The 25865-nt window shown below is 54.0% G+C and overlaps 1 protein-coding gene across 4 annotated transcripts in view; it reads left to right on the forward strand.

Moving 5' to 3' along the window:
• DNMT3A (DNA methyltransferase 3 alpha) overlaps positions 1-25865 on the forward strand; it is a 69576-nt gene that overhangs the window by 21829 nt on the left and 21882 nt on the right. The window contains exons 4-6 of one of the 4 annotated variants that reach the window (XM_058668186.1): positions 6365-6635; positions 10767-10810; positions 11153-11299. In XM_058668186.1, coding sequence (XP_058524169.1) covers positions 6365-6635; positions 10767-10810; positions 11153-11299 — 462 coding nt within the window. Of the gene's footprint in view, positions 1-6364; positions 6636-8990; positions 9155-9728; positions 9826-10766; positions 10811-11152; positions 11300-25865 lie in introns of those variants that run through there. The other 3 variants (XM_058668187.1, XM_058668188.1, XM_058668189.1) reach the window with 3 other exon arrangements.

A 25865-nucleotide genomic window follows, 5' to 3' on the forward strand; every position in this document is an offset into this window, starting at 1 on the left:
GAAGTTTATTCTTTTTTTTTTTTTTTTTTTTAAGATTTGTTTATTGGAAAGTCAGAGTTACAGAGAGTAAGAGAGACAGAGAGATTTTCCAAACACTGGGCAGGGTAGGCTGAAACCAGATGCCACAAGCTCCATCAGGGTCTCCTTCATGGGTGCAGGAGCCCTAGCACTTGGGCCATCTCACACTGCTTTCCCAGGCACATTAATAGGGAGCTGGATTGCAAAGGGAGTGGCTGGGATGAGCACCAATGCCCATTGGGATGCCAGTGCTGCAGGATGCTCCCGAAGTTTATGAATTTTATAAGTGCCTGTGTGCTAGGGCCTGTGCTGGGGCCTGGGGAGCTGGAGCTGGAGAGCAATGAAAAGATGAAGAGGGGCAGCAGCATGGCACCAGCTGTGATGCGACAGGGTGGGGAGGCACTTTGCCACCAAGTGTGACATGCTGTAGGCAAGGCAGGCCTGGCAGCTGCCCACACCTGCCAGCTACACAGTAGGAGGCTGGGAGCTGGGGGGGGGGTGGGACTGAGACCATGGCCTGCAAAAACCAGGGCCTAACCCAAATCCCTGCCAGGGATGTGCGTATATCTGTGTGTGTGTGTGTGTGTGTGTGTGTGCACCTGTGTATCTGTGTGTGTGTTTGTATGTATGTGGTATATGTGTATGTGCATATGGGCATGACTGTGTATCTGTATGTGCATACTCATGTGTACACATCTGTGTGTGTGCTGGGTGTGTGTTTCTGTGGATGCACATCTATGTGTATGCATCTGTGTCTGTCTGTCTTTTTTTTTTTTTAAGATTTATTTATTTTTATTACAAAGTCAGAGATACAGAGAGGAGGAGAGACAGAGAGGAAGATCTTCCGTCCGATGATTCACTCCCCAAGTGAGCGCAACCGCCGGTGCTGTGCCGATCCGAAGCCGAGAACCTGGAACCTCTTCCGGGTCTCCCGTGCGGGTGCAGGGTCCCAATGCATTGGGCCGTCCTCAACTGCTTTTCCAGGCCACAAGCAGGGAGCTGGATGGGAAGTGGAGCTGCTGGGATTAGAACCGGCGCCCATATGTGATCCTGGCGTGTTCAAGGTGAGGACTTTAGCCACTAGGCCACACCGCCGGGCCCCTGTGTGTGTCTTTAGAAGACAATAGAATCCTGCTCATGGGACCCAGTTCCTACTTGGGGTCCAGAGATGTGAACACACTTAATATACACCTGATTGCAGGTAAACTGGTATATTTTACAATTTAAAAAAATGTTTTACAGAAACGTTCCTTAGAGCAAAGCAATCCTGGGTTGTTATTCTTCCGAAGACTTTTCAGACACTTCTAACATTTGGGAGGTAACTCCTTGCCATGGGGGCTGGCATAGCGCACTGGTACCAACACTCCTCCTCCATGACAGCCAAAAATGTCCCCAAAGGTGCAGATGGCCCCCCAGTGAAGGGCCACTGAAAACTGCTCCTGGGGGAAGATGGTGACAGGTCAGAGTGGAAGGAAGGGTGGAGTTGGCAAACTCTGAGAGCTCCCGAGGGCACGGGCAGGGACTGAACCCAGGATGAGGCGGGACCCCTGCAGTTGTCCCTAACAGGGAATGGAAGTGGGGCTGCTCCCCACTGCTGTCCCACTGCGTCCTCCCCTGCCCACTCATAGGTCCACAGAAGCAGTGGGAATCATCACCTGTAGCTACAACCCTTGCTGCTGACTTCCCAAGTGGCCAAAGGAAACAGGGCAAAATGTCTGCCCTGGGGGGAACACCTGCCCTCCCCAAAGTCAAAATAAAAGTGAACTCAACAGGGTTTACCAGTTACCTCTGACAAGGCAACTCCAATTCCATGTTTATGAATAGGAAGCTCTCACTTTTAACCTGGTTTTGATGTCATGAATCACTTGGGAAGGCTGATTCTGCACCTGTCAGTCTTGCTGGATCAAACAAAACCCTTGCCTCCAAGAGTGACAAGCTGCTGAGGCCAGAAGAAAGTAGCTGCAGGAGGGCTTGGGGTTGCAGGAGGTGGGAGACAGTGGGGAAAGTTCAGGCCTGGCTGAGTGTGTCTCCTCCCCTTCCATCTGCTGGTCTGCTCACTAGAAGGCCGCAACAGCCATGGCTGAAACAGGCTGATGTCAGGAGTCCAGGTCTCCCACGGGGGTGGCAAGGGGGTCAAACACTTATACCATCTCCTGCTGCTTTCCCAGGCTCGTTAGCAGGGAGCTGGATCTGAGTAGAGCAGCTGGGACTTCAGCCGGCATCAGAATGTGGCATGCCAGTGGTTGCAAGAATAAGCTCAGCCCACTATGCCGCAATACCAGCCCTGTAGGGGTGGTGCTTGATGGAGAAGACAGGTCCAGGGTGGTCCCTAGCAGGGACAGCTCTCCCTAAGCCTAGCGCTCGGCTGACTCTGGCCTCATCAGAACCAGAGAGCGCAGGGCGGAGGGTGTGGACAGATGGGATAGCAGGGGAGGCAGGTGAGGTCCAGCTGTGGAGCTAACCTGGGGCTGGAGCTGTGCCAAGTGTCTGCATCCCCTTTATCTTCATTGCAAGGTGTGAGATCGTGCCAGACAAGTCTAGAGTGGATTAAGGAGTCTTTGTTAACCAAGCATGGTGATAACAGAGCCCACTAGAAATTAGCAAATGGCAAGTCCAGTGGCAACCCAGTCTGAATTAAAACCCTGAGAGGAACAAATGGTCATTACCATGAAACCAGTCCATTAAACTGAAGACCTATGTTACATCTTCCCCAGAAATATAAATTATCCTAAGAGACATGCAGCAAACAACCTAGAAACACTTAGAAAGCTGCATCCACCTTTCCCTGGCTTCTCTGTCCATATTCCTTTACTGCCAGGCCTCACCTCTCCTGGAACTCTTGAAAGTACACAAACTAGAAATACAAAGCATCTTAGTATTAACATCTTCAGTCCTGCCCAAGCAATGAGCAGAGGGTAAGGAATACAGACACAGGGTCCGTGTTCGGGGCTACCTGTCCTCAGAATCTGTCCACAGGAAGCCAGAGAGCAAGCAGGTATTGGGGAGGCCAAGAGCGCAGGAGCAACAGAAGCTTGCAACCAAGAGAGTGAGCCCCTCCCAATCATGGGGCCTTTATGGGAACTTGCAAGGGAAGTGGTTATGCAAAAACACAATACTGTTCCTCTCAGGTTCCAGGTGATGATAGGTGAGCATCACAAGTGGGCAGAAGAGACCACCTGGGAGGGTGGGGCAAGTGGCTTCTAAGCTGGTGACCCTGAACTAACTGCCTAGGACTACAACAGTCTCCTGGTGGTCCCAGCACCCTCCGGTGCAGGAGATGCTGCCATGGCCTTAGGAGATTCTTGTTCTGCCTGCTTCAGTGACCAGGGGCCCAGAGTGTGCTGGGACTTGGCACTCCTGGGTGTCTGCGCTCCAGAGCTGGCAGTCAACAGGAAGTGAGTCCCCGGGTGGGAGGGGGCCGTGAGGACCCCAGGCAGGAAGCGAGTGTCAGTTGCAGGGTAGGGGGTTGTCTTGAGCAACTCTGTGGGGTTCAGAGCCCATGGGACCCACACCTGCCTCCCTGGTAATGCTGTGTCCTGGGATTTGGGGTGCTTACCCAGCTGGACCCTGGAAGGTAGCTGCTAAGGCATGGATGTGTCCCCCACCCCCCAGGCCACCTGTGCTGTGCAGCTTACAAGGTGGCAGGGAGGAGCCCTGGGCCTGAAGTGCTTGCCTTAAAGGCGAAAGACTTGCTTCACTGTCATCCCAGCCTCTGGCCTTCTGTTGCGCTAAGCCTAGGTGCAGGCCTTCTGCCTCCCACCCTACTCCCTCTTCTCTTGATGTAGCTCTTGCCCCAGTGGTCAAGAAGGGCCCATGTTTTTAGCCTCCCCCAGAGCTGAGCTGCCCCATGCAGCCTGCCTAGTGTGGTTGCTTCTGCTCTCTCAGGCTGCTTCCTGGACCCAGGTTCCTTGGCAGGGAGGAAGGCAGACCTGGGAGGACCCTGGTTCTGCTCTGAGCTTTGTCTAAGGCCCTTGCCCCTACTTGCCACCTCTGGGTGCTCCTTGCCAGATCACAAAGGGGAGTCAGTTCTAGAACCTCCCCCCACAAGTAGAAGCAGCCTTGGAAATCAGGCCATGCTGGAGAGAGGCTAGGGTCCCCACTCTCTGAGGCTGTGCGCTTGGGTGGCATGACTTTCTGGAGGGAACCAGGCAGTATCTCCTCATATTTAACCAGGCTGGCAATTTAGCCTGGCCAGTGCATACCTGGTACTCTGACTTGCAGAAGCACACAGGTGCATATAGTCATGGAAGCAAGGTGTTCCCTGCTACAAAAAGCACATCAGCCTGAATGAAGGTCCACTGGCAGGGAGCCATCTGTGTACCCCACAGATCCCCCACGAGTCAGGCCTTCATGCACAGATGTGGAGTGATGTCTACCTGGCCTGCCCAGTGAGGGGGCAAGCAGAGTGTCATGAGCCATGCAGGCCCATTCAGGAAACATGTTTTGGATCTGAGGTGTGTGTTGTGTGTATACATGCAACTTGCCCATGGTTATATCTTACCAGCATTGTGAAATAGGGGGTTAAGCCACTGCCTGCAATGCTGGCATCCCATATGAGTGCCAGTCCAAGTCCCAGCTACTCTACTTCCCATCCAGCTCCCTACTAATGCATTTGGGAAAGTAATGGAAAATGGCCCAAGTATTGGCCCTTGCACCTACATGGGAGACCCAGACTCCTTGCTTTGCCCTGGCACAGCCCTGGCCATTGCAGCCATTTGGGGAGTAAATCAGTAGATAAAAAACCACTTTGTTTCTGTCTCTGCTTCTCTCTTGTAACTCTTTCAAAAAAGCAAACCAAGGGGCCCGGCAGTGTGGCCTAGCGGTTAAAGTCCTCACCTTGAATGCGCTGGGATCCCATGGCGCCGGTTCTAATCCCAGCTGCTCCACTTCCCATCCAGCTCCCTGCTTGTGGCCTGGGAAAGCAGTCAAGGTCAGCCCAAAGCCTTGGGACCCTGCACCCACGTGGGAGACCTGGAGGAAGTTCCTGGCTCCTGGCTTTGGATCGGCGCAGCACTGGCCGTTGCGGTCACTTGGGGAGTGAATCATCGGATGGAAGATCTTTCTCTCTATCCCTCCTCCTCTCTGTATATCTGACTTTGTAATACAAATAAATAAATCTTTTTTTTTTTTTTAAAGCAAACCAAAACAAAACAAAAAACTCTGAAACTCCATGGTTTAGCCTGGCCGTCTGCCCTGGCAGTGGGGACACCAAGGCTGTGTGTATGTGTGTGTATGTGCCTCACCTGACATTTGCTTAGCCAGTCCTGGTCAGGCATTCTGCAAGGTGAACCAGCAGGGCAGGAGCACTGATGCCTTTGGTGCCCAGGGGGTGGCAGAATGCCAAGGGTAGGGACTCTTGCCTCTTCCTGCTCCAAGCTGGACACCTCCATTCTTCCCAAGATGTCCTGGCCACTTGGAACTAGGGGGCCAAGGACAGGGCACATGCAGACAGCACAGCACAAAGGGCACTAGTAATCCTGCATGCTCCCTGTCCTTGCAGAGCCATGCAGAGATTGATTGATTTGCATTGGAAAGGCAGATTTATAGAGAAAAGGAAGGACAGAAAGAGAAAGATCTTGCATCTGCTGATTCACTCCCCAAATGGCCACAATTTCTGGATCTGAGCCAATCTAAAGCCTGGAGCCAGAAGTTTCTTTCAGGTCTCCCATGAGGAAGCAAGGTCCCAAGGTTTTGGGTCATCCTCGACTGCTTCCCCAGACCTCAGGCAGGAAATTGTATTGGAAATGGAGTAGCCGAAACACAAACCAGTGCCCACATGGGATTCTGGCACTTGCAAGGTGGAGGATTAACCAGTTGAGTCACTGTACCGGCTCCTGGGCTCATCCTTGGTTTTTCTGTTAGCTTAAACAACTCAGTTTTCAGGCTCCAGGGTGAAGGCATGCATGTCCTTTTGGGGAGGTGTTGCTACAGACTGTGTGTTGCTAATGAGGTGGAGCTCTTATCTTTTGGGGGTGTGATCCAAGCGGGGAGGAGAGGGGCCGTGGGAAGATCTGGGCCTCTTTGTACCTGGAGACCAGGAAGGTTTGGAGCACAGAAACCTGGCCACCCCAGGATTCCCAGAAGTGACCTGGAATGTCCCTGTCTTCTCCTGTCTCTTGCTGAAGCTCACACACGCCTTGGTGTCAAAGGCTCAGGGTGACCCTGAACGCAACCCCTCGGGTGCTGCCTGCAGAATCGCAGCACAGCTCTCTGGCCAGCAGCAAGCAGTCCTCATCACTTTCATTGGCTCTGCAGAGTGGAGGGGGGAATAAGGGGATGGGTGTCAAGATGCAGGAGGGAACTCTAACCATGGCCATAACCCTCCCCCATCTCCTTCCTCTCCCAGGTGGAAAGCAGCGACACACCCAAGGACTCTGCGGCCACCTCCAAGTCCCCATCCGTGGCCCAGGACTCAGGCCCTTCGGAGCTGTTACCCAATGGGGACTTGGAGAAGCGGAGTGAGCCCCAGCCGGAGGAGGGCAGCCCTGCTGGGGGGCAGAAGGGCGGGGCCCCTGCTGAAGGACAAGGTGCCGCCGAGGCCCCACCCGAAGCCTCCAGAGCAGTGGAGAATGGCTGCTGCACTCCAAAGGAGGGCCGAGGAGCCCCTGCAGGAGAGGGTGAGTGCCTGGCCCAATGGGCAGCCTCCTGTGGGCCTTCTGGATTTTCTGAGGACCGGGCTGCTCCGCAAGGCTGTGGTCCAGATTCCTGGCTGAATATAGTCAATACACATGGTTTACTTGGCTCACAGAGCCTGTCAAATATTTTAAAAATTAGCTGCCAATATTTAAAAATCAAGAAATTTCCCATAAAATCTGGAGTTCTGGCATCTTATACACAGAGGGGAAAAAAATGCTAGATCTGGCAAAGGCAGGTTTGCATGATGCCAATGGTTGCTAGGCTGGGTTATTGGCCACCTTCCCCATCGCCCCCTCCCTGCCTTCCTTTGTTGATTATGTGCCTCAGTTTGCCTCCGCTCTTGCCTGGGCCTCCACCTGCTCTTCCACATGACCTGTGGCTCCTAGTGCCTACCAGGCTAGGCAGCTTCTGAACAGGCATTTGGGGCAGCATGTGTCTTGATGCTGCCATGGTTTGGATGAAATTTGGCTGTGACTGGGATTGGTGGTAGGAGCAGGGGTAGGCCTGGGGAGGGGTGGTCTGTGAACCAACCACCCAGCCGAGGCCTCTTCATCAGGGACTTTCTGGCCTGGCCCCGGCATCCTGGCACAGTGCCCACAGCTGTCTTTCAGGTTAAGCCAGCAATTTCAGGGCCAACTGAGCTGTAAACATGTCAGTTAATGAGGACAACTAGCGTTTGCACAGGGCTTCGCAGTTTACACAGCGCTTCCTCACACGCACGTTCTCACCTCAGGATCCTCCCAGGGTCCTGCCAGGTTGCTTTGCATATGTGCATTTTAATTTCAAAAAGCCTTGCTTCCAAGCCTGGGTTCATAATGGAATGAGGAAATTGATCAATCGGCGGAACTTATTTTTTGCGTGGATCCAAACCTGGTGACGCCTGCGGCAGAGACTATTTTCAGCAAAGAAATTGAAATCTAAATGTGATGTAAAATCTTCATTATCCACTCAATAGTGCAGCCCCCACTGGGTGCCAGAACTTTCTTACACTGCTTGCAGTAGTTGTTTTATTTACTGCCCCAGAAGGTGCTGTTATCCTAATCTGAAGGGAAATAACACAGAGACTTTCCAAGGCAAAGTGAATTGTTCACAGGCCCCAAGCCCCTACAGGGTACACCTGGGGTCCCCCAAATGTTGGACTTGTGCCTCCCAGCATCCTCTGGTGTTCTGGGTGAGCAAAAACCCTCCTGGAAGTCTTTTTGACACTGCTGTGTGGCTCCAGTGCTCCAGGAAGACTTCTGCTGGGTCAGAGCTGGTGGGAATGCCCCCAAAAGCTCAGCTGGGGATTGGGTAGGGGCCTATGGGAGACTGCCAGGGCCTGCTCCTCGCTGGGTGGTCAGCTGACACAAACACATGCCCAGCTGGCTGGTTCTGATGCGGAAGGATGCTAAGGCCCCAGAGGAAGTAATGTGGCTGCCTTCTCCTTTCAGTTCCCCTCATTCCAGTATTCTCCTCCCTCTCTCAATAACTTCAATACAGTGAAAGTGGAGGGGCCTGTGGCCCGCACACCATCCTGTGTGCATGCAGTGGCCCCAGATCCAACCAGCACTGCCAGGAGAATCAGGAGGAGGAGGAGGAGGGGAGACAGTTGAGATGAGCAGTATACACAACAGCCAAACCTGGTCTGGCAGGTGGTTGCCTGGGGACTGCTCCTGCACTGGCCTTAGCACTGGGCTAGTGATAGAGTGGCCATGGTAACGAGGCTCGCATCCCTGCTACCATTCTCAGTGCTTGCCACTCACGTGGTCTGTGAGCCAGGGGACTAGAATCCAGAGTCTCAGGCCCTACCAGGATCTGCTGAATCAGAACCACACTCAAATAAAAGAACCTGTATCTATTCAAGTCTGCAAAACCCTTCTGATCCTGGGAGGAAGACTTACGAAGACTTATGGGCCCCATTTCCCAGACAGGGACCCTGAGGGTCAAAAAGGTGAAATGCTTTACTCGGAGCTTATTCCACTAGGAAAGACCAGGTTAGGGTCAGCACAAAGCTGGACTAGCAGCTGCCTGTGCTCTGTCCCCAGACCAGGGGTTATTTAGGAAGAAGTGAGGCCCCTGGCCAACTGGGTGCGAGGCCCTTGGCCTCCCCTGGGGTCACATTCGGGTCTGTCAGGGCCATCCTGGAGGGCCCCTGGGGCTGGGCCAGCAGCAGATGGACTGCAGCGAGGAGGTGCTGCGACCGCAGCTGGCCTTTCTAGGCTCAAGCCAGCCGGAGGCAGCCAGGGGACTGTCTGAGCCAGCCAGGACAGTGTGCGCTTGCGCAAATGTGCTCCCTCTGGGCAGGCGCAGTCTGTGGGTGGGGGGAGAAAATTCCAGAAAGAAGTCAGAACGTGCCTAAGGAAAATTCATTCTGTTTGGGGGCACATGGGGCTGTGGAATCCGGAAAGAGGAGGTGGGGCTGTGGAGAGGGCCCTGGCACACTGGTCCGGAGCCCTGAACTGTGGGTCTCACTCCCCTCCTCAGGCCTCAAGTCCCACATCTGACATCCTGAGGTAACTGGGTCAGTATTCCGTCATCCGCACAGTTGCTCGCAGCCCTGACTTCCTTTCCTTCTTGTGAATAAATGGTTCCGCCTAAATGTCCCGTGCCAGAGCCGGCAGGGTCCAGGTGGGAAACCAATGAGGTCCAAAGGAGGCTGGGGCTGGGCCTCGGGTCCCCCCCCCAGGTGCCGCACGCCCAGCCCCAGCGGTTCCGGGTTCCGCCGTGGCCTCGGCCCCGGGGCCGGCGCCCCCTCCCGGCAGCCCAGCGCCTTGCCGGCCATAGGGGAGCCACGTGGGGGGGGAGGCGCTGAGCCCCCAGAAACCTCGGGGAGCCCACTGCAGCCGGAAGCGGGGAGACGAGATGGAGACGCGGCGGAGGGCTGAGGGAGCGAGACAAGACCTCACGGGCCGGCCACGGCCGCCCGCACGCGTGCCCGTGACAGACACGTACTTCCGCGCTCGCCACGGCTGGACCCCCAGGCCCCAGCCCTTCCTGTCTTCCCTTCCTCAGACCGCGGCGCGCCCTGGTCTGTCGTCTTCATCTTGGGGAGGGGCTTGAGAGAGCATCCCCCCACCCCGCTGGTTTCCGTTCCCAGGCCAGGAGGTGAAAGTTGGGGGGCTGTCTGCTTACCACCCCCATCGCAGGCTACCCAGAGCCGGCGCCACAGTGTCCTCGCTGCTCCTGCTCCACGTCCGCGCTGCACAGGGTCTCGGCAAGAGAGAAGCAGCCTAGGGCCAGGAAAGGACTAGTCAGCCAGGCCGGCAGCCATGAGGCTGGCGGCTGTGGGCACTGGGGGTCCAGGGCCTGCAGGGGGCGTCTGAGGGCTGCCAGCCAGGGCTGAGTGTGGTGGAGAAGCTGGGCACTTTCTTCCTCAAGCTTGTGTCCCCAAGTGAGGAACTGTGAGAAGGGAAGCCCAGGGAGACGGGCCCCACCTCCCCCTGCCATATATTACATATTAAACACCTACTGTATACACAGCCCCGTTCTGGCACTTCCTGTGTGTGTGATTGCCTAACTGGTTGTGGAACCTTAATCCAGTTAGTGAGAAACAGGTGTGGGGGCAGGGGTCTGGAGGCCACTGGCATAACCTGCGTCTTCCAGGTGGAAGGCTGAATGCAGAGAGCTGCCGTGGGAAGGAGGAAAAGAAACAGTAGAGCTGAAATATCTAGAACCTTTGAGAGGCCAAGAAAAAGAGACCTGTAGAACTGGGGTTGCTGCACCAGTGGGCCCTTAGTCCGCCGACAGGCACCTCAGGGCTGGGAGGACATCATGGCACAGGCCAGGCTGCCTTGAGCCCAGCCCTGCCAGTGGCCCTGTGCCCTCCTGCTGCTTGCTCTGGAAGGGCACTCAAGTGACCTGGAGCCACAGATGGGGACAGTTCAGTTCCTTCTGTGTCCCTGGAGTGCTCGGGGGCTGAGAGCCACAGCCCTGACTGCCACATTCTTTCTGCTCAGACCCGTGTGGTCCATCTGCTCCAGGCCTGGTCCGAGTCCTTGGGGGCCATCATGCAGGACCCCAGAACAAGTCATGGTGGGGACAGGGACCCCAGCCACATGCAGGGTTGGGGGTGGAAGGCTCCGAGCCGCTCCTGTGACTCTGCTGACGTCCTGTTTGTTCTTCCCTCCCCACAGGCAAAGAACAGAAGGAGACCAATGTGGAATCCATGAAAATGGAGGCAAGTGTTTTCTTCACCCTCGGGAGCTCTGGGGACAGAGTCTCAAAGCTGCTACTGGGCTGCAACTCTCAGGGAGGGACAGGTGGGGGATGGGCTGGAGACCGGATGTACCCCCACAAGAAGGCAGCTGGCACACCCCTGTTGCACCCCAACCCCTCCCCTTGTGGTCAGGGTCCTGTACCCCCAGCTGTCCACACCCCAGGCCTCTGTCTCTGGCCAGGAGCAGACACTGTGGGTGATGACATGGGTTTCCCCCTGAGAGTCCTTGCAAGAGGAGCAAACCCTGGTGCAGGCCTGGCAATGCCCACTGTAATGCCTGTCTGTGTGTTGTCTCTGCCCTAGGGCTCCCGGGGCCGGCTGCGGGGTGGCCTGGGCTGGGAGTCCAGCCTACGCCAGCGGCCCATGCCGCGGCTCACCTTCCAGGCGGGTGATCCCTACTACATCAGCAAGCGGAAGCGGGACGAGTGGCTGGCACGCTGGAAAAGGGAGGTGAGGCGCCCTCTATGTTGGGCCTCTGCTGCCCTGCAGGCTAGGAAACCAGACCCCTGGCTTCAGCTACCTTCTGTCGGTGCTGTCAGGCCCTGGCTGTGCCTCAGTACCCCCTTTGGAGCTGCCTGGTCCCCAGGCAGTGATGGGTTTGTTCAGTGTCTGCTGCAGTGTACAAGTGCATTTGCATGTGTGCCTCCTGACTTTGGGGGGTCACATGCCAACAGGGGAAACCTGCTTTCCACAGGGTGGTCAAGAGGGGCTTCTTGGAGGAGGTGGTATCTGAAGTCTAGAGGCCGCAGAGCTGACTGTGTGAGGGGGGAAATGAGTGAGAGAATGTTGTAGGCAGAGGAAACCCAGCAAGCAGGATCTGGCTCCTTTGACAGATGCATGCCCAGGGTGAGTGGAGGAACAGGCTGGGCCTGCCAGAGGCTGGTTTAGTTCTGAGTGTCCTAGGAAGCCATGGCAGGTTTGTGGGTGGGGGACACTGCACATGGACTCAGGTAGCAGTAGCAGGGGAGTCAGTTGCAGGGTGCAGGTGGAAATATTAGGGCTCCTTGTAGATTGGAGATGGGCAGGGCTCTGGCTGGAAGTGGAGCTGCACCAGTGAGTGTTGTTTGCAAGTGTTAGCTTAGCCCACAGCACCAGCCCCTCCAGCCCGATTTGATAAGCTGCTTTTGCCTGGGCAGGGTTGGTAGAGAAACTTCGAGGAGAGTCAGGTGGAGCTTCACCTGCAGCCTGACGGGAGAGGAAATGCTGCAGGCAGGGCCCATTCACTGGACCCCAGGCCTCTGCTGCCCTGTGTGGGAGCAAGCAAGTGAACAAGCTGCTCCAGAACGCAGCTCTGGCAGGGTCCTGGTCTCCAGTCCCTGGGGGTCCTAGAAGGCAGAGGGCCTTTCCAAGAGGTGCTGGGGGAGGGGTGGCCCGTCCAAGGTCCTGGAGGAGAGGCACTCTGCTGTGGGCTTGAGTGTGGCCTTGGGGTGGAGTTCTGGGACCTGGGGGCTCTTCCCTCTGGGATTGGGGCTCTGCCTTTTAAGTCCTCATCTGTGCAGGCTCGCTCACTTGTTCCTGGGCCAGGGGGATGCCTGGGTGGGCAGATTTTGGACAGGAAGGTTGGCGCGGCTATCCCTTGTCGCTCAGACTGTACTCTTGGCAAGCAGTGATGTGGAGGACGCCTTTCAAATTCTCTATTCCCAGGAGCAGCGCAGATGCCAAATCTGTGTCCTCTGCATCACACTTTCTCCTGAAATCTAAGGATGGTCTTCTTGTTGGCAGCTGCACATACCCAACCCCAGCTTCTGCCCTTCTGGAGCCTGAACTACAGTGTTGCAGGTGCACATGATTGGCAGTGTGGAGGCGTCTGAGCAAAACAGGGTTTGCTGTGCCCAGTGGCAGATGTCTGTGAGCAAATCCACAGCGCCCAACACTAGCGGTGCAGCTGCCTGGTGGTCCCTAGACTCAGAGCGGGGCGGGAGGTGGGGCAGTCTCAGGAGTCCTGACACAGCATGTCAGCAATGGAGGTGTTGTGCCGCTGGGCAGGCCCCGCCCCATGTGCCATTCTCCTTTTGTGGGCTGTGCTTGGTGGGGTGGGGTTGGGGGGTGCCACAGAGTAGGGCAGCGAGCCCTCCAGGGCCCCTGGGCTGAGGAGTAGTGACAGACAGGCTGTCCTCAGTGGGAAAGGAAGGGTGCAAACATCCACCCTGATTCTTAGTCTCTGTGCACCCCATCCCTGCCCCTGCCAGCCCCTCTGCAGCAGCCCTGGTCTGTCCAGGTGGGGTCTCAGATCTCCCCCTGCACCCCACTGTCCTGTTCACCTCCCCAGCCAGGCAGCCAGGCTTCATCGCTCAGGCAGTGTCACCTGCAGGTACAGCCAGCAGTGCTGACTGCAGGGTGCAGTGCCTGCCCTCCATAGCTGTCTGGCAGGACGTCTTGACTGGGCCAGCCACCACAACCCAAGAGGGTTCCATCTTGCCATGATATTCTGGTGAGCGTGGCCCCCGCCAAAGGAACTGTGGCCTTGCACAGGGTTTGGATGATTCTGGGGATAGTCATCCGTGCAGCAGCTGTGAGATACAGCTTTCGGCTCTTGGAGGAAAAACTGAAACCCAGGGAAGGGTAAGGGGAGGGTAGTTCGGAAGGAGCCAGCCTGTACAAAGGTCCTGATGTAGATGCCAGCCGGGATAGGCAAGTGGTATAGCTGAGAAGGGGGCAGGCATCCTGCTGAGGAGCTTTCCTAACCCAGGCTGCACCTGCTCTGCCTCTCCCCCTAGCTTTCCTGCCTTCTCCCTGACTTGTCAGCCAGACTTAGTTATTGAGTAAGAGCACCCTTTACTTTCCTGCCTTCCTTTCTGGATTTTCCACTGCACCCTAAGTTTTTTGTTTAAGATTTATTTTTTTTAAGATTTATTTATTTTTATTGCAAAGTCAGATATACAGAGAGGAGGAGAGACAGAGAGGAAGATCTTCTATCCACTGGTTCAATCCCCAAGTGACTGCAATGGCTGAAGCTATGCCAATCCGAAGCCAGGAGCCAGGAGCCTCCTCCAGGTCTCCCACTCGGGTGCAGGATCCGAAGGCCCTGGACCATCCTTGACTGCTTTCCCAGGCTACAAGCAGGGAACTGGATGAGAAGCGAGGCTGCTGGGATTAGAACTGGCACCCAAATGGGATCCCAGTGCGTGCTAGGTGAGGACTTTAGCTGCTAGGCTATTGTGCCAGGCCCTGCACTCCACGTTTAGTGAGACTTCGAATACCCCCCAAAGAATGAAACTGGAAGCAGGTCCCTGAGGAAAGTGACGCTTTCCTGCTCAGGCCGAGAGCTGCTGTCTCCTGTCTGCCCTGTCTCCGGTTCCCTGCACCTGTTGATTAATCCTCTTATGGATTATGCTTTGCACTAGTCAGGGGGAGCCGGCCTGGCCATGGAGCCTGTGCTGGCTCCCCACCCTGTCAGGTGTCCTCTGGCTGTCGGCCCTATGGCCCCCACAGTTCATCCACCCACCTCACTGCAGGCCTCCCAGAGGAAGGTCCCCTGTGATGGCTGCATCTCACTGTGCCCTTACTGTGCTCCCTGCTTTCCTTCCTGCTCTGCTCTCCTTCAGCCATTCATCAGGCCTGAGCCCAAGAGCTGCTGCCTCCTCCAGGAAGCCCTGTGGGATTTCTGCAGCCCACTCTGATTTGTGCCCTTCTCTGAGCCCCTTTAATTTTTACTGTCAATGTTGTGGGATGTAGTACCCCATAAATGTTTGGGGGGTATTTTCCACTAAGAATGTCCTACGTGCAAATTATGTTTTCCCTGCCATGGATGATCCAGTGTTGGGCGGTGGGATGGGTCGGATGGCTCTTGGTTGGCTGAACAGTCGGGAGGTTGGTCTTGTGGTCTCCAGGAGCTTGGTCCTGGGTTTCCACCATGACAAGGACCCTGGCCTGACTTCTGAGCTGTCCTTCTTCAGGAGGACTGATGGGCATGCCTGCAGAAGAGTGGAAAGCAGGGGTGAGCAGACATCCTTACTGTGGGAGCCAGGATCCAGCACTGTTTGGCCAGGTTGCCTCACTGAGGGCTTCCTGTGTACACAGACTTGGCCATCCTCATCTCCGGAACAAAATCAGTTTGTTCTCTGCGTTTGCCCAGCCTGAGCTTGTTCAGGGTTTCTAGGAGCTTCTACCTCCAGAGCTGGTGTCCAGGAGATGCAGGCGACACCATGCTGAATGGCTGACCTGTCCTAAACTCAGAGCCATGTGGATTAATGAGGTTCACACAGCTGGTCTCAGTGTAGGAGTTGCCCAGCTTGTTGGGCTATGCCTGCAGCCCGTCCCTGAGTGTATGGGTTTGAGTCCCAGCTCTGTTTCTGACAGCAGCCACCCATGCGTGAGCCAGGCTGGAGTTCTTGCTTCCTGCCTTCGGCCTGGTCCAGCCCTTGCTCATGCAGCCATTTGAGCAAAGAACCAGCAGATTCTGTCTCTCCCTGTCTGCCGGTCCCTGTGCTTTACAAATAAATCTTACAACTGAAAAAACGCTGAAGGTACTTGGTGCTGCATTGTGATGTATACATCACCACTTTCTATCCTTCTCTGAGTATGATTGTGCTTCATGGTTTCTTTTCCCATTACACAAATGGAACCACACTGTAGTTTCGTTTTACAGCTTGGTTTTTCACTTACAAAAAGTCTGGGCACTCTCGCCACGTAATTACTATTCTGTTCCCCCATATGGATTATCACTTTCCTATGTCGCCGTTCTCTCTATTGGTGGGCCATGCTGCCGGTGACAGCAACTGGCCATGTGCACAATGCCCACACTGCCACAGGCATGCCCTTGGTCATGGCGATCTTCGCTGAGGTAGAAGCTGAGAGAGAAGAGCCTGTGGAAAAGGGCCCCTGCATGCTGCATTTACACAGTCTGCCCTCTGCAAAGGCCACCCCCAGCCTTGGCTGCCCTTGGGCAGTATCTGTAATGACTACCATCTTGGCCAAGATGAGGAGTTGGCTGATGGAACAGGCAGGAAGGTGACATCCCTTTAGGATTGTCATTCATGTTTTACATCTTGCCATATGCTTTTGTGGTCATTTGTGTAGCTGCTTCTGGAAGCAAATGTTGGTTCTCTGGCTTTTCTTTCTTTTTTTTTTTTGAAAGATTTATTTTTATTGCTAAGTCAGATATACAGAGAGGAGGAGAGACAGAGAGGGAGATCTTCCATCCAATGATTCACTCCCCAAGTGACCGCAACTGCCGGTGCTGTGCCGATCCAAAGCCAGGAGCCAGGAACTTCTTCCAGGTCTCCCACGCGGGTGCAGGGTCCCAATGCATTGGGCTGACCTTCACTGCTTTCCCAGGCCACAGGCAGGGAGCTGGATGGGAAGTGGAGCAGTTGGGATTAGAACTGGCACCCATATGGGATCCTGGTGCGTTCAAGGCGAGGACTTTAGCCGCTAGGCCACGCTGCTGGGCTGGTTCTCTGGCTTAGTCTCCACAGAGCACACCTCCTGTCTGCCCACCATGGGAAAAGCACCTGGAAGTGTCAGTAGGGCCACTTCCTGCTGTGGAGCGGGGCTTTGGGGAGGAGACTATTCCGTGTCCCCTGGACTGTTGCAAAACCCATCCAGAAGGGGTGACAGCCACATCCTGAGCCAGGCATGCAATAGCAGTGTCCCTCAGCTGCTGGCAATGTCTGGACTCAAGCAGGGCCACCTCAAACTCCTGGAGAAGGAGACAGTGATGTCAGGAGTAGGCCCAGCAGGCAGATACACTTGCAGAGCTGTCTTTGTGTAAGTATTGTGAAAACTGTCACAGAGGAACTCCCCAGGCACCCTCAAGTGGGTGGGCAGTTTGCACACTGCAGTATTCTGGGAGCACAGAGAGAAGAGCCCTTAGAACAGCTGCACTTCTTTGTGGTGAGGAGGTAGGTGTGCGTGTACTGGGGTAATAAAGCCAGGGTCAGACTGTCCGGACACCTGCCGCCCTGCAGGCCTGACTGCTCAGCTGCCCTCTGCACTGGCCCTATAAGAAGTAGTTTAGTCCAAGCCCTCTTCCTCAATCCGGAAGCTAACGGGCACACAGATCATCTAACAGACACAGCTGCCCTTTGGTCTTGGCTGCTTGCTTCTAGACCCAATGACACAACCTAGAACCCAATCTCCCGACTTGCAGTCTACTTAGAATTGGAGCCTAGGTTTAGAAAAGAGGCCATCTGGCCAGCCGCCCTCTCCCGCTCCTGATTGCAGGTACTCTGGCCGGCCATTTCCTGTGCCACCCCTTGGACCTAAGCCTCACCCTTGTCGTTGTTTTGTTGTGTTCTTACGGCCAAATGTATGTCGCCGTGAAATTGGGTTAAGAGAACATTGGAATGAGATTTGGGAGGCCTGGTGTCTGGGCTTAGCTTCTGCTCCTAATGAGCCGATCAATCTGAGGTACTCTTTCTCTGCCCTGCGGTGTCCTGGTTTGTAATGTGGCAGGCACAGACTGGATAGCCCTACAGATGCTAAAACTGCACAGTGGGGGACTGGGGAGGGGAGTCCCCTTTGCCACCTATACTACCTACAGGCACATTGTAAAGTCACAGGGCTAAGTGAATTCTCACAACTCACATGCTACATACATAAAACATCCTCATTAGAACTGGCTTTCTAAAATGTCAGGGGAGGCGTGTGGCCTGGTTGTTGAGATGCCTGTGAGGAGTTTAATATCCTATACTGGAGAACCTGCAGTTAATCTCTGTCTCCAGCTTCCTGCTTCCTGCTCAGCAGACCTTGAGAAGCCACAGTGATGGCTCAGGTAACTGAGCTCCTGCCACCCCTGTGGGGCACCTGGATTGAGTTCCCAACTCCAACCTTCCACCTGGCCCAACCCTGCCCATTGTAGGATTAAAAAAAAAATCTATTTGAAAGGCAGAACGGAGATCCAGCTTTTGTTTTTAAAGATTTGTTTATTTTTATTGCAAAGTCAGATATACATAGAGAAGGAGAGACAGAGAGGAAGATCTTCTGTCTGTTGATTTATTCCCCAAGTGGCTGCAATGGCCGGAGCTGTGCCGATCTGAAGCCAGGAGCCTGGAGCCTCCTCCAGGTCACCCACACGGGTGCAGGGTCCCAAAGCTTTGGGCTGTCCTCAACTGCTTTCCCAGACCACAAGCAAGGAGCTGAGTGGAAAGTGGGACCTGCTGGGATTAGAACTAGTGCCCATATGGGATCCTGGCACATGTAAGGCAAGGATTCTTGCCTCTAGGCTACCCTACCGGGCACAGAGATTCTTCTTTGATCCACTGGATCACTCTTCACTCTCCACATGGCTGCAACATCCTAGGATGGCCAGGCAGAACCCAGGAACTTGGAACTTCATTTAGGTCTCCCACGTGGATGAAGGGACCCAAGTAATTACCTAGTCACCTCCTGCTTCCCAGGTGTACCTGGGATGCCAGCAACACAGGCTTTAGCTTAACTTGCTGAGCCACAGTGATAACCACCCCCTATTCTGAGAATTTGAGAAGTTCTCCAGCAGGTGGGAGTTCATGCAGGGCCCAGCTTAATAGCCTAGTGGCTAAATCCTTGTCTTGCACACCTGGGATCCCATGTGGACACCAGTGCTAGTCCAGGATGCTCCACTTCCCATCCAACTTCCTCTTTGTAGCCTGGGAAAGCAGGAGAGGATGGCCCCTAACTTTGGGACCCTGCATCCATGTGGGAGAATTGGAAGAAGCTTCTGGCTTTTTGCTTGGGATCAGCTCAGTTTTGGCCATTGTGACTGCTTAGGGAGTAAACCAGCAGATGGAAGATCTTTCTATCTCTCCTCTCTGTAAATCTGCCTTCCAATAAAAATAAATAAATCTTTAAAATATGAAACAAAAGCAGACTTTGAAGAAACTGGCTTGTTCAGTGATAGATTCTAGCTTTCCTCTGCTTCCTAGCTACTGTTTCCACTTCCTCCTCTGTTGTTTAGACAGGTGCACAGGGCACTTTTTCTTTCTTAAGATTTATTTATTGTTTTGTTTAGGACTCATTCATTTATTTGAAAGGCAGAGTTATAGAGTGGGAGGGAGAGAAAGGTCGTTCATCCTCTGGTTCGCTTTTCAAATGGCTTTAGTTACTGGAGCTGGGCCAGTATGAATCCAGAAACTTCTTGGTCTCTCACGTGGGTGAGGTGTGTGAGGAGTCAGACGGGATAGCAGGCAGTTAGGGTTTTTCTAGTCCCTGGTGAAGTTATTTCATAACAAAATATAAAACTTGGGCCCGGCAGCGTGGCCTAGCAGCTAAGGTCCTCGCCTTGAATGTGCCAGGATCCCATATGGATGCTGGTTCTAATCCCAGCAGCTCCACTTCCCATCTAGCTCCCTGCCTGTGGCCTGGGAAAGCAGTCAAAGATGGCCGAAGGCTTTGGGACTCTGCACCCATGTGGGTGACCTGGAGGAGGTTCCTGGTTCCTAGCTTCAGATTGGCGCAGCACTGGTTGTTGCAATCACTTGCGGAGTGAACCAGTGGATGGAAGATCTTCCTCTTTATCTCTCCTCCTCTCTGTATATCTGACTTTGTAATAACAATAAATAAATCTTTCAAAAAACATATATAAAACTGTATTTCTCTCCCATGCCTTAACTTCCCAGAGCAAGGACAGCCTCTCTCCTTGAGGAAGGACAGAAGAGGTAGAATTAACATAGGAATTCACGTCTCAATCGTAACAAAAGCTAGGAGACATTGTCCAGACTAATCTTATCCCTGGGTCACAAAGAGATGATTAGCTTATCATTAGAATGGGAGGAGGAAGTTAACCAGTCCCACCTTCTAAGTTAGATTCCACATCTGATGCTGTTGAGAACCATTTGGTCTTTTGTAGTAACTTCCGTGAGATGGTGCATAAAAGACCCCATCTCCACCATTAACTTTGGGTTTTCCTTCAGCCACTATGGCAGAAAGTCTAGGGTTTTTCCTCCCTTGGAGTCCCCTTCTGTCATATTTACACCTAGGTCTAGATGTGGGGAAGGCGTGGGTTAATCATTAGAAAGGTGAACTATCTGTGATTCTGGCTTGGACCATCAAACACTTCCTCCGCCCCTTATTGGTAGGTTTCATTGATCATATCCTTTCATCACTCAAAGTAGACACTGGGTGCCAATCCGGAGCCAGGAGCTAATTCCAGGTCTGCCATGTAGGTGCGGGGTCCCAAGGCTTTGGGCCATCCTCCACTGCCTTTCCAAGCCACAAGCAGGGAGCTAAATCAGAAATTGGTCAGCCAAGACACAAACTGGAACCCAGATAGAACTTTGGTGCTTGCAGGCAGAGGGACCTGTGCAGTAGCTCAATAGGCCAATCCTCCGTCTTGTAATGTTGACATTCTGTCGCTGGCCCCTACAGGAGTGATTTCATTCATTTATTTTTTACAGGAAAGGCAGACCTATATAAAAAGGCGATAAAAAGAAAAAGATCTGTCCAATGGTTCACTCTCCAGGTAGCTGCAATGGCCGAAGCTGAGCTGATTCAAAGCCAGGAGCCAGGAGCTTCTTCCAAGTTTCCCGCGCAAGTGCAGGGTTCCAAAGCTTTGGGCCATCCCTACTGCCTTTCCAGATCACAAGCAGGGAGCTGGATGGGAAGTGGAGTGTCCTGGAGTAGAACAGGTTCCCGTATGGAATCGTGATGCATGCAAGGCAAGGATTTAGTCACTACGCTATCAAGTTGGGCCTTAAAGAAGTGAATTAAGGAAAAAAAAAAAAAGTGAACTGAAAGGCAAGTGAGATTGTTATCCCAGATGCTGTCTCACCTGTGACAAGTAGGGAGGTAAAGTTTGCTGGCAGGCCAGGGTGGAGGGGATGGGGTGTGGATGCATCCTAAGATGCGTGGCCAGGCAGTACTTGAGGATTTTGGAGAGGAGAGGGCCCCAGGATCAGGGTGCATTTTGAGAAGTGTCCTCATGGTCCTTTCTGAGGGGCTTACTGCAGTAAAGAAGACATCATGACTCCTTATGCCTCTGGAAACCCCCACTGGTGAGAAGGCCCCAGGGATGCCAGCCAGGCCTGGGTTTCTGGACTGCGTGACAAACCAGCATGTGCCCAGCACTCAGTGCTGTGCTGGCAGCACTGTCACATCACCGGGAGCCACATTAGTTGGGCGAGGCAGGGCTGAGCACCCAGGTAGAGCATCCACCAGAGCAGCACATAGAGCAGGGAAAGGGGATAGGGCAGCTAGGTGTTGGGGGCAGTTCAGGAAAGCTGCCTGGAGGAGGCAACCTTTGAGGTTTCAGTCATTGTAAGTGAAGAAGACAGTTCAGGGCAAGGAGAGAGCTGGGTTGTTGAAGGGGCAGCAGGAATAGCTGTGGGCAGGCGTGGGGCAGGCTTGGGGCATGCGTGGGGCATGGGGAGGATGCCTAAGAGGGAAGTGTTCAGGGTTGCTAGGGCCTTCATGCTATTCCTGCAGGATAAATTTTGATAGGCGGAAGCTTTTAGTTTTAATGTAACCCAAAATTACCTTTAAAAAAAAGATTTATTTATTTTTTAATTTTTATTGGAAAAGCAGATACGGAGAGGAGGAGAGACAGAGAGGAAGATCTTCTGTTCACTGGTTCACGCCCCAAGTGGCCACAATGGCTGGAGCTGAGCCAGTCCAAAGCCGGGAACCAGGAGCTTCTTCCAGATCTCCCATGCAGGTGCAGGGTCCCAAAGCTTTGGGCCATCCTCGACTGCTTTCCCAGGCCACAGGCAGGGAGCTGGATAGGAAGCAGGGCCGCTGGGATTAGAACCGGCGCCCATATGTGATCCTGGCGCGTTCAAGACGAGAACTTTAACCACTACACTATCGCGCTAAGCCCGCTTTTTTTTTGTCACTGTATGTATATATAAGAACTGTCTGCCACTAGGCTACCGTTCTGGATCCAAACAAGCTGACTTTGAGAAGCCAGAGACTAGGTCTTCCTGGGGAGAGGGTTAGTAGGCAGCTCAGATTCTGGGTCTGCACTCAGATTGGAATTCCCAAGGAGGAGTTTGCAGGCAAGGGACAGCGACAGAGTGCAGGGCTCAGAGAGCAGTACTCCCTGCATGACCGGGATAGTGAGGGACAACAGTGAGGGCATCATGCCATGGGTTCAACATCTGGAAGAATTTCCAGGTAAAGCCCCTGGCTCACTGCCCTCCACTGGGTCCCTATGGGGCACCCTCACCCACTGCTTCTAAATTTGCACCCTCCTGCTCTCCATCCACTTGGGGCATGAGGGTAAATGTCCCCCTTTTCCTGACTTACCATCCCTCAGACCCAGGGCGCACTTTACGGGTGCCCCAGGACTCCTGCACTTTAGGCAGTGAAAGGCAGGAGGTGTGAGAATTGCTATTTCCACATCTTGACTCAGTCAGATGCTGGCTCCTGCAACCCAACTCTAGATGCTTTGTGGAAGATGATGCGAAATCAAAAAAGGGAAATTGATGTGAACGTGTTTGCCCCCAGTGACAGTTCCCTTAGAACTCGGCACTGCTTACAGGGGATGTGTGATGAGCCCAGCAGGGTAGGACCTGGGCAGGTACATTACTGACCCACTCGGACCTGCTGAAGTGGACTGTCTGGGGCAGTGCCTGTGGCATCTGTGGCTCCTGCCGGCAGCTCCAGGCAGATCTGGGACTCACTGAAGTTTGAGAACCAAACTCTCAAGTTAGGAGGAAACCAAGTCTGGCACAGAAGGCACTCGCCCAAGCACACTCTCGGTTGGAGCATGTTCTGCCTCCCCTGTGTCCGGGCTTCCTCGTATTGCCCTGGAAGACTGCTGCCAGGGCCTGAGCGGTCATATCAGGCCCAGCCCTGGTGGCCTCTCAACTTCCGGGGTGATTATGACTCTCAGCACCTCCTGCTGCCTGAACTCCCAGGGAGCAGCGGAGGAAGAAGGGATCTCCAGCAGCCCCACCCAGGTTAGTTTCCAACCCTGGATGGGGGAAGAGAGGACCGGAAAGGAATTTAAATTGTCCCTTTGGGATGGAGATGGCAGGCACTCCTTCTGTTTTCAGCTTTAGCCTTGCTTGTCCTGGGACTCCTCCTGAGAGGGTCTGCATGCCTGAATCTGAATGGTGGGCCCCTGAGCACATCCCTTGGACCCCTGTGGCCTGAAGAGATGGGGGAGGGGTGGAGAAGCCCTGTCAGCTCCTCCAATGCCACCCAGAAGGATGGAATTAACTCTAGGGTCAGGTTGCCTAAGCAAACTCTTGTTTCTTAGAGCAAGCTTGCTGGAGCTCCTTTCTGCCGCCCAAGTGTGTCTCTCTTCCAGTGACTATCTGTGATGCTTAGCAGGTATATCTGGGATTCCCTAAGCCAGTTAGGAAATCTTCAGGATCCACGGACCCCAAGGGGTTGAAGAGGCCTGTGCAGCCCAACACTAGCCTGCCTGCCCCGACCCCCACAACCCACTTCACTCTTTCCTTTTGAGGGCCCGGCAGCCCTGGTGTCCTGAGGCTTCTCTGTAGTGGCACTCCTGTCCCCAACTTTGTGTCAGTTCAGGCTGGGGGACAAACCTAATCAAGAAAGAGAGCTGGATGGTCCTTGCCTTGGGCGCGCCAGGATCCCATATGGGTGCTGGTTCTAATCCCGGCAGCTCCACTTCCCATCCAGCTCCCTGCTTGTGGCTTGGGAAGGCAGTCAAGGACGGCCCAATGCTTTGGGACCCTGCACCCGCATGGGAGACCTGGAGGAAGTTTCTGGCTCCTGGCTTTGGATCGACACAGCACCGGCTGTTGGCGGTCACTTAGGGAGTGAACCATCAGATGGAAGATCTTCCTCTTTATCTCTCCTCCTCTCTGTACATCTGACTTTGCAATAAAAATAAATAAATCTTTAAAAAAAGAGAGAGCTGGGTGTGTGGAGAAGCCCACCCCCCAGGGAGCAGATTTGAGCTGCAAGGCAGCCACCAGCTGGCCACAGTGAGGCCACAGAAGTCCAAGGGCAGGTCTCGGGGAGGGGTCACTCTAGCCTGTCCCATTCCGGAAGCATAGGGTTGGCTGGGAGGAGTGAAGGAGCCAAGTGGACCAAGGACTGCCTCAGGAAAGAGGTGGGAAGAGAAGGCTACCGTGGAGGGTATTCTGCAGGTTGATTGCAGTGAGGGGTTCAGCAGGCTCCAATTCCCTCCCCAGTGACAGCAGACCTGTGTGTGTGTGTGTGTGTGTGTGTGTGTGTGTGTGTGTGTGTACATCCCTGTCTGCCAGGACATGCATCGCACTGCCGATGCTGCCCCAAGACTGGCCCTTCTGGTGGGAAGCCCATTACTAGTGTACATTCTCTTCTTGCTCGGCTTCTTGCTACCACTGCTCCCAGCCACCTCCAAGTTCATTCTGTCCATGGAGCAATGTTCCTACCACATCATTTACCATCTAATTGTATGCTGTCCTGAGCAAGGGCTGTGGCTAATGTGCGGTGGATCTTGGGTACACAATTAGGCTGTAACACAAGTGGGGAGGCCCCTGTCATCTAACACCATCCCCCACCCTGTGTTGCCACCGAGGTGCTTAGTACTGGTGCAGAGGTTGATTCACAGCCTCATTTCTGGTCTCAGGACCAAGACTGGGCTGGGGAGGAAGGCCGGGTGCCCTGCCTCATGGCAAGTGCCCCGTGCTGTGCCCTATCCGAGCCCCCCCGGGCAGGGTGGCATGGATGGTAGGAGGTTTTGTAGCAGGGCCCAGGTTTGGGCTGGTGGCCTGGAGCCCAGCCAGGCCAGCGCTCTGCAGTTGCCATGGCGACCCCTTGCTTTGCTTCAGAAGGAGAAGGATGGCTTTCTCTTTCAGCCCAAATCATCTGCCTGGGCTGGCACCACTGCGGGTGCTGCGCCAGAGCGGCGTCTCTAGCCCTTTGCCTTCCCTTCTCTGCCATAGGGGACAGCCAGGGGAGGCTTGAGTGTGAGCTCCTAGTGCAGCAACCAGAAAGGGGAATAGGTTACAGCTCCTGTCTGCCCGCCTCCCTCTTCTTTTTTTTTTTTTTTAAAGATTTATTTATATTATTACAAAGTCAGATATACAGAGAGGAGGAGAGACAGAGAGGAAGATCTGAAGATCTTCCGTCCGATGATTCACTCCCCAAGTGAGCCACAATGGGCCGATGCGCGCCGATCCGAAGCTAGGAACCTAGAACCTCTTCCAGGTCTCCCACGCGGGTGCAGTGTCCCAATGCATTGGGCCGTCCTCGACTGCTTTCCCAGGCCACAAGCAGGGTGCTGGATGGGAAGTGGAGCTGCCGGGATTAGAACCAGCGCCCATATGGGATCCCGGGGCTTTCAAGGCGAGGACTTTAGCCGCTAGGTCACACGCCGCCGGACCCTGCATTTTATTTTTTATTTTTAAAAAGATTTTATTTATTTTTTTGAAAAGTCAGTTATACAGAGAGGAGGAGAGATAAAGAGGAAGATCTTCTGTCTGATGATTCACTCCCCAAGTGAGCGCAACGACCGATGCTGTGCTTATCCAAAGCCAGGAGCCAGAAACTTCCTCCAGGTCTCCCACGCGGGTGCAGGGTCCCAAGGGTTGGGGCCGTCCTCGACTACTTTCCCAGGCCACAAGCAGGGAGCTGGATGGGAAGTAGAACTGCCGGGATTAGAACCGGCACCCATATAGGATCCTGGTGCATTCAAGGCGAGGACTTTAGCTGCTAGGCCATTGCACCTGGCCCAAAAGATTTTATTTTTATTGGAAAGACAGATATATAGAGAGGAGGAAGAAACAGAGAGGAAGATCTTCTGTCCGTTGACTCACTCCACATGCAGCTAGCTGCAACTGTGCCAGTCCAATGCCAGGGGCCCAGAGCCTTTTCTGGGTCTCTCATGCATGTGCAGGGTACCAAGGTTTTGGGCCGTCCTTGACTGCTCTTCCAGGCCACAAGCAGGGAGCTGGATGGGAAGTGGGGCCGCTGGGATAGATCCTGGCGATCGCAAGGGAGGACTTTAGCCACTAGGCTACCGTGCCGGGCCCAAGGAATCTGCATTTTAAATGATCTATTTAATTCATTTTTTTTTTTTTTTTAGATTTTTTTATTTTTATTACAAAGTCAGATATACAGAGAGGAGGAGAGACAGAGAGGAAGATCCTCCGTCCGATGATTCACTCCCTAAGTGAGCTGCAACGGGCCGGTGCAC

Source organism: Ochotona princeps, chromosome 8 (genome assembly GCF_030435755.1).
Source record: "Ochotona princeps isolate mOchPri1 chromosome 8, mOchPri1.hap1, whole genome shotgun sequence".
In the NCBI taxonomy this organism is placed as follows: Eukaryota; Metazoa; Chordata; class Mammalia; order Lagomorpha; family Ochotonidae; genus Ochotona; species Ochotona princeps.